This window comes from Corvus cornix, chromosome 1 (genome assembly GCF_000738735.6).
Source record: "Corvus cornix cornix isolate S_Up_H32 chromosome 1, ASM73873v5, whole genome shotgun sequence".
NCBI lineage: Eukaryota > Metazoa > Chordata > Aves > Passeriformes > Corvidae > Corvus > Corvus cornix.
The window spans coordinates 108,242,898-108,257,913 of record NC_046332.1 but is presented as its reverse complement, the minus strand read 5'-3'; the positions used below and the strand labels follow the sequence as shown (position 1 = coordinate 108,257,913).

Below are 15,016 nucleotides of genomic sequence, written 5' to 3'. Positions count from 1 at the left end.
AAAAGGCCCCAGGCTTCTTGACCTGTGATATACTTTCATCAGGACCCTGTTACTATTTACTGCCGGAGAGTTCTGTGAAGAGTCATTAGTTTATAGTGAAAACTTATCCTGGGGTGAAAATTTCACCTTTCTTTAAGTAGAGTGGAGTCTTATTTATGTATTATATAGAGGCCAAATGATCTCACAGTCTACTGCGTGACATGACAGTGCCTGAAGTATACTTGCCTTTAAAATGTGCCCTGGTCTTTCATCAGGAAAGGGAAGGTTTGAAGAATGGTAGGTAGACTAGCCCTTTCAACAGGAAGAAATCATAATTTTGTTGTAGGTTTATGATGAAAGTAATTCCATTCAGTCACAGACAGTTGATTTACACATCCACACCTACTCCTATTACTGTCTGGAGCCGTGGTTCTTAATTGATTGAATAGGAAGTGCCTTCCTTAGAGAGGCAGGTACTGGTGTCTTGTCACCAGCAATGCTACAAACAGAAATGCATTTTATAATCAGAAAAACTCAACAAAATTAAAACACTTAAATAAAGAGGCTGAAAATTTTCCCTGGAGACTTTATAAAAGCAGTATGTTTTGATACACTTTGTGTCAAGCAGCTACTAAGCAAAACCTGATTTGATAGTTTTCCAAGTACAGGTGTGTTGAAGAAAGCAAGCTAAGGTGAAAACCTTTTGGTGAAGCACTGACTCACTTGACTGTGTATGCAAAATGAAACAGTTTTTAGCTTGTTAGAAAATTTGATCATTATGTGTGGCTGGCAGCCTTGATTCCTGTCTCTTATGTCTTAACACTATCTTACCTGTCCTCACAGTTCCTAGTCTTAGTCTCTTCCCCAAGCCAATTGATTCCAGGTTTTTTTTCAGTCTTTCAGTTGTTTTAAGGCAACTTCTACACTCTAGAGCTGTTATGAATGGATGTGGGTTTAAATAAGTCTCTGCCTTTTGCCCAGGCCTCTGGCAGCAGGCAGTAGCTTTATTGAGGTGTCCAGCACCTCAGGACCCACTCTCATTCATAAGTTCTTTAATAATGGCTGATTCAGTCCATTATAGAATGAATTATTTATTTAATAGACACAAAACTAACAGACAGAAGACTTAAAACAGACTATTACTACACAGGAATAAGGCAAAAGGGAACACTAATATAACACGCGGGGTTAAAGGTACCATCAATTTTACAGCTAGTGAAGAAGTAGTATAACTTAGGATCCAACGTCTCTTACCATCCAATTCCTGATGGAGCACACATCAAAATCCTTTCCCTCAATTCCCAGGAAAGTAACCACGGAATTTGTGTCCAGACTCTGGGAAGAAGTCTTGCACATTTTCAGTGCCTGTGTGTAGCAGGCTTCTGCCTCTGTGACAGTTGTGTGGGCTTTTATAGACATAAGAACCATGTCTTTTAGTCAAGAAGAGTCTTAGCAGGGGGCCTGAGCCCTTTTGGTGCCAGAGATGACCCCATGCTGGGCCTGTGACCCACCTGGGTTATCTCTTGCATATGCACCAACCATCTGGAGGAGATAGACATGTCCTGCCACAAGAACCCAAGGTGCAAACTTTTGCTTTAGTGCCAATAAGTTCTTTATTTGTCTCTTTCAGTCTTTATTTCTACCAGCTGTACCTAGTAGAGTAGTTGAAGAGATTCATTTGCTTTTACCACTTTCCTGTCAATAGTTGCTACATTTTCCTTCCTTTGTAGTGAGTGTAGTTTCATCAATACTGCCTGGCTCTGTCTTTTCTCTTCAGCATATACCTTGCCTAAGCTCCATTGATTTTTAATGACCTAATAATCTGCTACATCTCAAAACTGCAGTTGCAAGGACAGGTCAATTCATCCAGGTGGAAACATATGCAGTAGAAATGAAACTACTGAGAAAATCAAGTACTAAAAATCTAACTTGTCTCAACTGAGCAAGCAAAACCTGCAATTTTTCAGACTTATCATAAGGCCAAACCTTTGTGGATTTTCAGAAAAATAGAAAAAAATCTTTCTTACTCAAGATTCATTTACAAAGACATTTTTTAAACAGTTAGTAAAATGGAAGTGCTTGCCTCATTTAGAACAAGGAAATTGTTAACATTATATTAACAAGCAGTCTGAACCAATTTATCTTATAAGTTTTATTACCAGAAATGACTGAACTATTCTGGCTGGACTTATCTGTTGAGAAAACATAGTCTTGATTATTGAAAAGACCATTTTATCATTTAACATTTTACCAGTCATAATTTTGAAATACAGAGACACATAAAATAAATTTTGTAATGAGAAAGTTGGAGGAACTGAAAGAATAAGCAATGGTTTCCTTCTTACATGATAGAAGGCATAGTTAGAGAATGAATAATGTGAACTATTTTCTGAGGCTGTAATCCTGCAAAAGGAGTGTTCAAAATGAAAAAGATACTCTGAATTTAAATTTGCCTTTACTAAAAAATGTTTCTTTAAAATTTTGTGTCTCTGAGTTTAAAAGCTCTAAACGTCTAGAGCCTCATTCTTTACCTTTTCCAGTGGGACAGGCAGTTTCTGAAGGAAGGAAATATATAATATAAATAAGAGTGCTGGAATAAACCATAAATGTTTCCTGTAAAATGACTTTCAATAGTTCCCCAACTATTTTCTAAAACTCAGAATCAGTCCTTATGTATTAATAGAAACATTCTTGAAGAATTTGCATTCACAGAACTAATCCTTCTCCTCCCTTTAGGAACATAATGCAATAGCAGGTGAGGAACATTTTGTCCCCTCACTTTCTCACCTTGAAGGGAGTGCAAGCTCATGGTTTAAACTCTGTGAATTAATTCATACATTTTCCAGGGATATCTCATTTTTCCCTGGCTTCTGAAGGTCAGAGGATTTTTATTTTCACTTACTATACTTTAAATAAAATCTTCAGAGTCTCTGGGGTCTTTCAGCCCCCACACCCAAGCAGAAGATGGTAAAGTGTACAGAGATTAACATTCCCATCATATTATCTAGATATAATTCATTTATGTCCAACAGAAAGCAAAGAAAAAAAAAAAAAGATAGTCTAGAGGACAACAAATGGGTCCAGAGCAATTTTTTCTTTCTACATCAGTCCATAAGAACAACCAGGATTATGTTACATGCAAAAGTGGCTGACCATTCTTCAAAACAGTCCGTGAGATGACTGCCTGACTAATTCCTAACTACCATGTGACACATGTTCATTAAATGCTCATTAAATGTTCATTAATGTTCATTAAATATCTAAATTTCTTGTGTCTTTTTCACTGGTGTTGGTCAGTGCTCTCCAAAGTATAGCAAACTTGAGAGTTCGCTGGCTCTGAGATGGATGTCCCTCAGAGGGAGGTTGCTGTCCACATCCTGCTGTGCTCAGAGGAGCTCAAGGGGTCTCAATTTAGGACCACTGCTTATAGCATCACAAAAGAATTGGTCTTAGTCATAGTATCTTTCCATCTTGGCCACAAGTTAGGTCAGTAACTTTCTTTAAATGTTTGATGACAAAACTGTTTTCCCACTCAGGTCATTATTTCGTTTGTTTAGGCAAAAAAAAAGAGTTTCCAAGACTGTTCATGAAAAAATAGGATCTTGTTAGCCAACATAAATTCCTGGGAACAGACAATATTTATGATGAGCTCAAGGCTGAGACCCACAAGTATTTCTGAGATGGTTGTGCAACCCAAGGAGGAGGGAGGGGTGTGCACCATCACAATAAGATTTTGTTGAAGTTTTTATTCAGTAAGTGTAAGTGTTTTGCTCTAACTGCACCCAAGTTTGTGCTGCATACTCATTAAATACTTTACTAAGAATAGGTTTTGATTCAAGAATGAAACTGTATGCATATTTAGGCAGCTTTTTTTCCTAAGAATAGCCTTCCTAGCATTTTATGGCTCTAACAATTTGACTTCAGCCTGTCCATACTGTTTCTCATTCTCTTAAAAAATATGGTTAGAAACAACTATCACGACTTACATTAGGTGTCTGTGTTAATAATGCTGCATATCTGTGCCATCCATGTGGTATATGCAACACCTAAAAATTTGATAGTGTCCTCACTGGTTTATAAATTTCAAAGAGATTTCATACAAACTCATAAATAAGAACACTCACAGGTTATGCTGTTTGGTTGCCTACCAATATGTTTTATAAAGATCAGAGGTTTTCATTGTTGTTTGTCTTATGTGGATTATTTCACTGTGGTTTATTCTTCATGTTGTAGGGTCTGCATACTTAAATTTGAGGTTTATTATGGGATGAATAATCTTTATAATGAACTTTGAAACCCTGCTTTGGTTTTTAATAGAAAGAGTGTGCCATAAGCTTTAGGTCAGTAGTTGTCCAGTTCTAAGTGTTTTGTATTCCATTTACAGCTAATTCCACCGATTTCAATAGCTGTTTTTCATTCGATATCCAGGGTGAGCAAGGGTGGATTGCTATCTTTTGGAGAGAAAACAGAACTGACAGAAGTAGTAGACATGAAATGTAACAGTGTTTATACATGATTTTTGTCAAGTCAAAAACCACTGTTGCCTCCAAGGAGTGTTTTTTGTCTTGTAGACATTCTATAGTGTTACCATTTTAAAATTCTATGCTTATGTATTTTTCTTCTAGTCTTTTGCTGTTTTCCTTATGTCAGAAAAAAGCCTGGGTTCTTTTCCTTTCCTTTTCTTTTTTTTTTTTTTTTTAAATTGAGAACACAATTTGGAATACCTGTCAAGAAACTCTTTTGGTTTCTGTTTTTATTAGAGTGTTTTGGTTTTTTTATACTTTTTCAAGAGAGATTGCAACAGATCTGAAATTAGTCCAGCCACCATTTTGTCATAGAAGGTCATGAGTGCAAGATTTTGGAAAGCATTTCCATGCAATATTTATGTTAGCATGAGAGAAAGCAGTGAAAATGCTGATCATTAGGAAAAATTATACTTAGTAGTTGTTCCTCAGACAAAGTGTTGCTGGGGGTAGTTAGTTAAACACTTGTCATCCATGAGACAGTACTCTGTGTCTGATCTAGAGAAAGAAGGATTTTCAGATAAAGAATTTTCAAACAAATACAGACAACATAGATTATCACAGATCTCTACAAACATGATATCCCTAGCCTCACTCAACTGTTAAAGCTTTTTTTTTTTTTCACTGTAACAGATATGGCTATATCCCATGAAGTATTGCTATGGAAAGAAAAAAAAAAAAAATATTACCTGTGGAAAAAATGATCAAGTCATCCCTTTCCACAGTGGAAAAAATGATCAAGTCATCCCTTTCCACAGTGGAAAAAACTGTATCTTGCTCCAGAAATGTGATGTGGTTGGGTGCAATTTCTTACTGCATTGTATACTGTTGGAAATCTAGAACTACACACAGTCCAAAAACTTATTTGTGCAGAAGGGATATGTGCCGCCCATTTTCTGTGCTTCATTATTTATATTTCTGAAAGAAAATACTTCCTTTAAAAAAAAAAAAAAAAAATCCCAGACTATAAAGTTCATCAGATTTCCAAGCCTGCTTTTTCTGATGAGTTTCTCACGCAAGTGGTGATAGAGTCATGACTATTACCTAGCCTAACACATATTTAGGGATCTGCCAAAATTGCATGTGATTATTAGATCTATACAATTCAGAATGAAGCTGTTGTTGTGAAGATTGAAAATTTCATTTTTAGTGATTACATGGCATGCATTACACTTCCTGAGGTCAGTTGAGTTGGTTGAGCTCTCATCCCATATGGGCCATTCACATAAGAGTTGGCCTTGATGATCCTCTGGGTTCCTTCCAACTCAGAGCCTTCTGTGTTCCTGCTTGTGGCTCTAGTGATTAACTTTCAGTTCTAAACTGCAATGAAAGGCTTTATTAGCTGCTGTGAGTGTTTTATTGGCACAAGTATATCAGTAGAAAAAAAAATTTGCTAGCTATAAAAACATTAAATGCCTTGGCGTGTGTATATATATATATATATATTTTTTTTTAATGAAAGAATAAGTATATTTTTATGTATAGTTTGTTTTTAAAGTAAAGTCCTAACAAAGTAGTTAAACTTGTTCAGAACTTTTTGAAAAACTTATGGGAAGGTATTTTCTGTAGCAAATGCATTCCTTGCTTCTCTTATGTCCTTGTTTTCTATTGTTATACTAATCAATAAATACTTGTTGATTTCTCTTGACTTTAAGCAGTAGACCAGAAATGGGATTTCTGTTCTCATAAGAGACACTCAGCTTCTAAAAAATAATTACAAGGTTGGCTTTTGCAGAAAAGAGAAATCAACAGTAATGCACTTTTGCTTGGTTTTAAAAAGTTATGATTTCGCATTTGTTTTTGAGCTTTTTTGACTTCCTGGAATGGTTTTCACAAAATGTGTGTCTGTGGATTGCTCAAGCCTAGCATTGCATGTAGTGTAGAGGTTTGTTGGTTTGGGTTTTTTAAATGTCATGTTTTGCACATATTCTCTGCAAAGCCAGCAAGTAACTTGATATTTTTTTGAGTATATCATTTTATGAGCTGCTGTGGTAATTAAGTATCTCCCATTATTCTCATTATTCAGAACATTTGATAGGGATTTTGAATACCAGTGTAAAATAACTGATTGAATATGAGATTTTTTTTTAACTGATCTCAGTCAGTTAACTGATTTTGTAGTACTAAGTACTTCTATGTATTAGCCATCTGATTTTTTTTTTTTTTTTTTTTTAGAATATAGTGGTGTTCCTTTTCTTCCTTTGTAGATCAGTCTGAGCAGATGCCATTTTCATTGCTCTTAAAATTTTGGTTTTGATCAGTTTTTAGGAAGTGTTGAAGAAAAGACATTCAGCACCGTGCGGATGGGGGCTAGAATGGATCTTGAAAACTACCAAACTGCTTTAGAAGAAGTGCTCACATGGCTTCTCTCTGCTGAAGATGCGTTACAAGCACAAGGAGATATATCCAATGACGTAGAAGTTGTTAAAGAACAGTTTCACACCCACGAGGTACATGTTTATGCTAATCTTTCAGAATGTATTTCTTTTATTCTATTCTCTTTGTTTGTTTTTTGGGGTTTTGTTTTGATTTTTATTAATTTTGATTTCAGAAAATGTAAACTGGAGATTCTGCTCTAGAGTCATAGACCCTTAAAATCCTCAAGTCCAACCATTAACCTAATACTGCCAAGTCCACCACTAACCCATGTTCCTGCTGCATCTACACATCCGAGGACAGTGACTCAACCACTTCCCTGGGAAGACCATTCTAATGTTTAAATATGCAGTGGAATGTTTTGTTTCCTAAAATCCAATCTAAACCTCCACTGGCGCAACTTGAGGCCATTTTCTCTTATTCTATTCTTTGTTACTATACCCACCTCATTGCAACCTTCTTTTAGGTTGCAGAAATCAATAAGGCCACCCCTCAGCCTCCTCTTCACCAACTAAATAACTTTTTGCCCTTTGAAGAAAGTGAAAGTGTTTCTTTTTGGTTTATTTCTGGTTTATGTTACAAGGTTTTGGGAGGGGTTGAAAAAATTAAAAGTGAGGTTGAAAATCATGTTTGCAAAATGGTGCAATTCTGTTCTTTCCTTTCAAAGAATGCAACTTAAACCTGGATTGTTTGGGGGTTTTTTTTGTTGTCAGGGTTTCATGATGGAGTTAACAGCTCACCAAGGACGTGTTGGTAATGTTTTGCAAGTTGGAAGTCAACTTCTGTCAACTGGAAAACTTTCAGATGAGGAAGAGAATGAAATCCAAGAACAAATGAATCTACTTAATTCTCGCTGGGAAAGTCTCAGGGTAGCAAGTATGGAAAAACAAAGCAAGTAAGTAATATGTCAGGTGAAATAATATAGATTGATTTTGACTGAAACAATCCTGAACTTGGCTAACAGTTGGGATTTTCTTTCACTTCAATGTGAACCAAACTCCATCTCGTATCTGTTTTAACCTGAAATTTGATGTGATTTTGAGCCTTGCATGTTGTTTGGAGCCTAGAAGCCACATAAAGCAGCAGCTGTCAGCAACTTGGACAGAGATAACACTTTAACCAAAATTTAGTTAACCTACCTCACCTTTTTCCAGTTGTTTCAATAAATATTGTATCACACAATATTGAGCAACAAAGGAGAGAATCTTTGCAAAGGTAAAAAAGGGAAACAGAAACCAATCTTCTAAGGCCTGTAAAACTCAATCCCACAAAAAGAATAAATGAGATCTTAGCTTTCCTGGAAATATTGCTGTGATTTTATCTGAGAACAAATTACACTATTTAAAAAAGGGCAAGTCCTACAGCTTACAGTTGAAATACAAGTAAAAGTAGAAAAATAATCTATTAAATACTCACATTAATCTTCAGAGGATTTTTAATGATATTATGTTTGATTTTGAAATTTTGATTTACATAGTACCATCTTGGATAAGAAATTCCATAAATGTAAGAGCTTGTGATTGTGCCACAGGGGAGTAATTTGGTTTACAGGATACAAAGATACACATGTATATTTTCTTACTTTCTTCATAAACATATATTGAATATATTCAGCTATTCATCTTGCTCCTCTTTGAGCATTTTCCATTTCTACCTTACCTTTTGGAGTTGAGGGGTTTGCCCACTGCATTAAAAAGCAAACCATGATTTTCAACAATTGCATGACATAACTCTCTTTCTTGAAATACGTTCTTACCAATTCCAAACACTTGTTTTCTTTCAGCTTACTACTGAGTATTGAGATTGTTTGTTTGTTCTGTCTTCCTTTGACTATAACATTGTTGATGGGTTTCAGATGTTTCAACCTAACTTATTCCAGTTTTAGTATTTTCTTGGAGAGAAAAATCATGATGCTTTAGTGTGGGGAGTTTGTATTTGCCATATTTATTTTCATTTAAATCAACACGTGCACGTAGCTACGTCTCCAAGTGGTACTTTGTCTACTTAAAATGTCCTTTAAAAACCAGTTGTTAAAGCCATCCCCCAGATGCAGCTATAGTCATTGCTTGGGGAATGTAAAGGCCTAGTATCTTCTGAAGCAGGTCATATTTGAGTAATATGAATTCAGTAGAAGACATAAAATGATAGGGGTTTCACAAAGGATGTTGTGCTACTATTTAATTTCCTATACAAAAAAAAATCTGTGATACGTTCGATGAGATTTGGGATAGGGCAAGAGAAAATTTCTCAGGAGTGACCTACTCAGATATAGTTAATTCTGGCCTTTTGGTCAAACCCCTGTGTTTCAAGAAACCGGCCAGAGGATTATTAAAAGCTTCCATATCACAATATAATATATTTCTGGGTTATTACACATAATTTAAACTCTCAGGGTCCATCTTCTACTTCAGCTTAAAGCACAATCTTCTGAGCACATTTCTGTAATCTTGTCCCTAAGGCAACAGTGACATGTTTAGCCAAACAGAGATGGTTTTTGTGAAGATGAGAACAGCAAGGCTGTCTGACCTCTGTAATGGTAATAGGAAGTGTAAAAAAAGGTACCACACTTTACAGCCCAGGGAAGAAAAAAGCAAGCAATAAACAAGGACAGGAGGAAGATATACTGATAAAGATGCTATAAAAGTGAAAGGGTCTTAGAAAAAGTGATTTAGGAGGTCAGAATGTCAGAGGAGGTTTGGAACACAACAATGCCTTTGTGTAAAAGCAGCCCAAACTGGGTTTCTCATGTATTCACTATGTATTGAAAGTCTTTGACTCCTCTAATAGGCAGTGCACTAGCATGCTGAAGGAAAACAGTCTGTTTTTTTAAATTTCTTCCTTCTGGCCTTCTCAAACAGGATTCTGTATATTAAAGCATCTCAGAGTGATAAATATACCACTGTAGAGAAAAACAATGCAACTAACCACTTTACAGAGAATTCTATAACTTTTAAAACACATTCAATTCAATGAAAAAGTTTTTTTTTTTAAGTTGAAACTTATGAGAGACATACTATAAACAAAGATTTTGGTAATCTCCTGAGGTATATAAATAAGTACTAAACCCTCATATCACATGTCTGTAAAATGTCTGTAAAAGTGTTTTGAAAGCCAGGAAGTACCTGGAGAATGGTAAGAAAGAAGAAGCATTCTTTTGCTTAGGAATAAACTGTGATTGTTTTCTATGATTATTTAATTTTGAAATTTGTACTCCTTACTTCAGAATAATATCAATATTATGTATATTAAGTAATTTTCATTTTCTTAAATTCAGTTTACTTTAACAGTTTTCCTGTACAGTTTATTTAATTTATTGCTAAGAGGATATCTCCAGGATGAAGCATTGTACTTTATAATAGCTTAGTTTAGAACATCAAGTAAGACAATAAAATCCACACTTGAAAGTGAAGGACTAAGATCTGAGATCCCTAATCCCTTTTGAACCATGGGCTTTATTAAAACAGGGTATCATCTTTCTGTGCTCTGTCTGTAATTAATAGAGAGATTAGGATGGAAACAACACTGTATGAATTTTCTGGTGGTTTTAATCAATCTTTAATATATGATTTCCAGTTAAAAAAAACCCAAAAAAACAAAAAAACAAACCTGAAATCATACTACATCAGGAAGATCTGTGACTTTCTCTTCTTAGGAAAAACAAAAACCTTTCACAGAGCTCCAAGTGTATCACCTGATACCATCTCAGTGCCATTCAGGACCACTGAGGTACCATTCAAGAAACACTTGTGACTAAAACCTTATTTAAAATCAAGCTTTTAAAAATTTTAAATTTGTTTGCAAGATTTTATTTCCATAAAGTTGATTCGCCTTGGTGTCTGTCTGCAGCCTCTCCCCTTTTCTGTATCCACTGCTCTACATTTGAAGATCTGCTCCATGCCCATGTACTCCTGAGGATTTGTTTGACCACTCCTTGCACTTGGTTTCACAGATTGCCTTTCACATTTTCTCACCTTTACCATTCCTGCTTCAAGAGACTCTGGTTTGGCTTCTCTTCCTGTGATCACTAGTAAAACTTGATTATTTCTGTTTCAGAAGTCCTCAGACAACTTTTTTTTCTTCTATCCAGATGCAAGTGATAATCCTGGGATAAATTATTATTTTTGTTGACAACATTAAGGGGAAAAAAAAAAAACAACTTTTTTTTGTTGTTTTAACAGCTAATATTTTATTATTGAAATACCCAAGTCATAGGAGTTTTTGAATAATTCCATTTGTACTTCTGCTTGAAAGTATCTTGTACATTCTTGTTACTTTTGGGATATTTGAAGTCTGTGCTTGTAATCTCTTTGATTAAAAGAAAAAAGATCCTTATTTAAAAAAAGTTTAGGAATGCAAAATTTATTATTTGCATAAACATCATAAAGCTTATTTTGAGAAGGTCTTTTATGTGATGACCCATTCTTTTTAAAGCAAAGGCCATTTCAGGGAGAGAAGACAATATCAGAGTGGTGGAGGTTCAGTTTTCTTTAGTGGTGAAGTACCCCAAGGCAATCATTCCCCAGCCTGCATCATTCAAGGGTCCTTCCTTCCTTCCCAAGGCAGGACTTTGTATTTGTCGTGGTTGAATGTTTTAAGGTTCCTCTCGGCCTGTCCCTTGTCTAAGAATGAAGTGTGAGTTAGCCAGGATAAATACAAAGTATCACTGGAAACTTAGTGATTCCTTTGCACAATATGAGTTAATGCTATGTATACAGTACTTTTTTTAACAATTATAAATAGCAAAGAGTAATTCAATAAATATTTAATCAGAGACTAAACATTTGAATAATTTTGAGAAGATTCAAAACTGGAAGCAATTTTTTTTCCCTAAAAATGTAAGGAAATAAATTACAGCCAACAATACAAGTGCTGAAGTTTCAGACATATATCTTAAAATATGAACAAGTTACGAGTGAGATACAGGATTTCACATATTACAGCTACATGATGATCCCATTTATTAAATCCTGGTCATTCAGAGGAATTTAAGTGAGTACCAAAAATTACCTTCATGTACAATGTAATCTTCTGTGATGATTAGATTGAAAATTTTTAGGTATATCTGGGAAAATACAGAATGGTGCTTACTTTGGACATATTTAGACATGGATTTTCAAATTTATGTATTTCTGGGTTTTTTCAAACTGTTATGGGAAAATCCACAATTGTTTGGGCAAGCTCATAAGTACTTGCTTTACTTGAGCATTGTGAAATTGTGACAGAAACTTCACGTTTGGGTTTGTGCAAACATTTCTTAAGTTGCCTAACGGGTCATGGACAAGACCAATGCACTTTTCTGGAGCATTGTACTCACGCTGCACATCTGCCAGTCTGCACTTCCACAGTTCCATGGGAGAAAATGTATTTAAAATAAGGTTTAAAATAACCTTGTGGGGAGAAATGTCAGTGTGAAGTTGAGTAATTCTAGGTGCTGTTGGTCATAGAGCTGAAAATCACAATAGCTTTCTAATTTGGGCTTACGTTTTCAAGTAGCCAACTGAGAAACACGTGAATTAAAGTACAACTCTGCCATCTTTCTTACACTGTAATTTTCTCAAGTCTGAAAGTTCAACTCGAGTTCTGAAAGTAGTTTGCTGACTTTTTGCTGCAAGAGTTTTGCTTGAGAACTAAGTAACACACTAGAGCATACAACGGTTTCAACAAGCTCAGTATGACTGAGGAACAGTGACTTTGGTCTGTCAAATCTAAATAAAAAATTGCATGCTATGTGAAAGATGGATAATACAAAGGTGTTGTTTTAACTTCATTGCTCAGAAATAGTTAACACATTAAGAATGCTGTTGATAAGATGAAGATTTTGTTTAGGAAAGTCTAGAGAATTTCTAAAGAAGCAAGGGTAAGTAGAAATCTGTAATGGATTTCTGGCCAGATTATTTTGGATCTATCTATATAATTTGATTTGGAAAAAACTGAAGTATTTCCTGCTTAATTTTTCAGAGTATTCTCTGTTGAATAACTGAAAATTTAATAATTTCTTCTGTTTAATATCCTAAATTAGAGAAAGCCTGGTAAGGTCAGCTGTATGAGCAGTTTTCAAAATACTTGTAGTGGTTAACAGAAGCTTTAAAAAAACCGGATAGTAGAAATTTTTAACTCCAGCTCTAATAGAAATGCAGCTGGAGGACAAAGCTTTAACAGACAGAATATTACATGGTGTAGTCAGTTGCTAAGGAAAAAGCTTCAAAACAGTTTGTCTAAATCAAAACTACTTCAAAAAATTTTCAGTTACCTTCTCCATAGAATCATAGAATTTACTGGGTTGGAAGGGACCCATCGGGATCATCAAGTCCAACTGGCCCTGCACAGGACACCCCAACAGTCACATCCTGTGCCTGAGGGCATTGTCCAAACACTCCTTGAGCTCTGTCCTTGGTGCTGTAACCAATGCCCTGGGGAGCCTGTTCCCCTTTGAAAAATACATATTTCTTCTATTCTGCCTTCAAATGTAACCTTGTGAAAATGGGTTAGTATATGGGGCAGATGTTTCTGCCTGTTGTTTTCTTCACTTACAACTTCTAATTATTTTTTCTTTGTTTTACAGTTTACATAAAATCCTGATGGATCTGCAGAATCAGCAGCTGGCCCAGCTAGCTGATTGGCTGACAAAAACTGAGGAAAGGACAAAGAAAACTGATTTGGAGCCCTTAGGTCCAGATCTAGAGGACCTAAAGCGTCAAATAGAAGAACATAAGGTATGCTGTGGTATGCTTCCAAAGGCATAAAAAACAAATTGGGTGTTTGACATTTTAAAAGCTCTACACCTGCCATTAGAGCATAGCAAAGTAATATGAAGTCTTGGTTTAATATTTATTGTTCTGTACACTTAACAAGCTTTTGTAGACTTATTTTATCACAACTTTGAGTTTTATTCTGATATAAAAAAAGAATTGCTTTCTTTTTATATGTAAGCAATATACTAAAATATGCAAGGCAACTGTAACATCTTTTCATTACATTACAATAAATATGCATCAGCTTTTTTTAATGCCTGTGTTACTTCTTCTTGCATCTTCTTTTTTCCCTTACATGTTGTAGCAGCAATGATGCAGCAAAATACAAAGACCAGATAATTTTGTTAGGACTCTAGAGATTCTGAATATATATTTGCACTGAATATATATTACACACTCTAAAATGCACTACTTTCTAACTGTAGAAAATACTTTTTGGTAATGTATTTAAATAAAAAAATAACAAACTAATGAATAGAATGTAAGATGGAATTTAGCCAATTTTCTTCCACATTACATGAGGGTAATTTTTTAATTGGAAGAATTAAGAACTAAAAAGTGAGAGAGGATTGCTTGTGTAATAGATTCATTCAATTTACTGGATTAGATTGCTTTGCTTCATATTAATTTAGATTTAAAAATAAATTTAAATATGTGTCTATAGCACATGTTGATGAAGATAAGGAAACAGAAAAGTATAGAAAACAGAGATGATTTGTGATGTTTTAGAGATTTAATGTGATGACCTGTTAATGTTTCTGCATTGGTGGCTCAAAGCAGTTCTGTTCCATGCTATCTTGAGAGATTTTAGCACCTGATGCTTCATGGTTTGTGTCAGTGCTAACCCAGGTTTTAGAGGGCAGATCATCCTGAAAAACAATTCAAACTGAAATCAGCTTTTACAGTTCTTTTAAAAAGAGGTCAAAAACTGCAAAAGACTTCATGATCCACTTGTGTGTTCAAGATGATTTCTTTGCATTCTGATTAAGGAGTGCTACTGAAGAAGAATACAAATTCTGCAGCTCCTGCTGCTGTTTGTGCTGTCTCTGCTTGCCCTGTGAGGAGACAATGTATTTCAGTATGTGGGTTTACTAGCTAGTGATATTTTCTGACATTAAATTTTCTTTTTAAAATCGACGGCAGGTAATTATGAAATGGTAATTAGAGAAAGAAAGAGGAAAGATTTTGAATACATCAGTACTGAGACTCAAATAACTTTACCCCTATTTCTATGCATTTTATGCTTGAATACTAACATAAAATGTAACTCTTTTATTTATGCAATCTCATTACACTGCTTCTTTCTTATACTGAGAAAAATGGGTATTTACCTTGTATTTGAAGATTCTGAGCGAAGACATGCAGAAACTTCTCTTCCACGTAATA

At 35.0% G+C, this 15,016-nt stretch overlaps 1 protein-coding gene across 8 annotated transcripts in view; it reads left to right on the top strand.

The window, feature by feature from the left end:
* The window catches only part of DMD (dystrophin), a 1,178,400-nt gene that overhangs the window by 445,680 nt on the left and 717,704 nt on the right, over positions 1–15,016 (top strand). For all 8 annotated transcript variants that reach the window (XM_010394528.4, XM_019282745.3, XM_039551931.1 and 5 more), the window contains 3 exons: positions 6,764–6,952; positions 7,592–7,773; positions 13,441–13,591. In XM_010394528.4, coding sequence (XP_010392830.2) covers positions 6,764–6,952; positions 7,592–7,773; positions 13,441–13,591 — 522 coding nt within the window. The remainder of the gene's footprint in view (positions 1–6,763; positions 6,953–7,591; positions 7,774–13,440; positions 13,592–15,016) is intronic.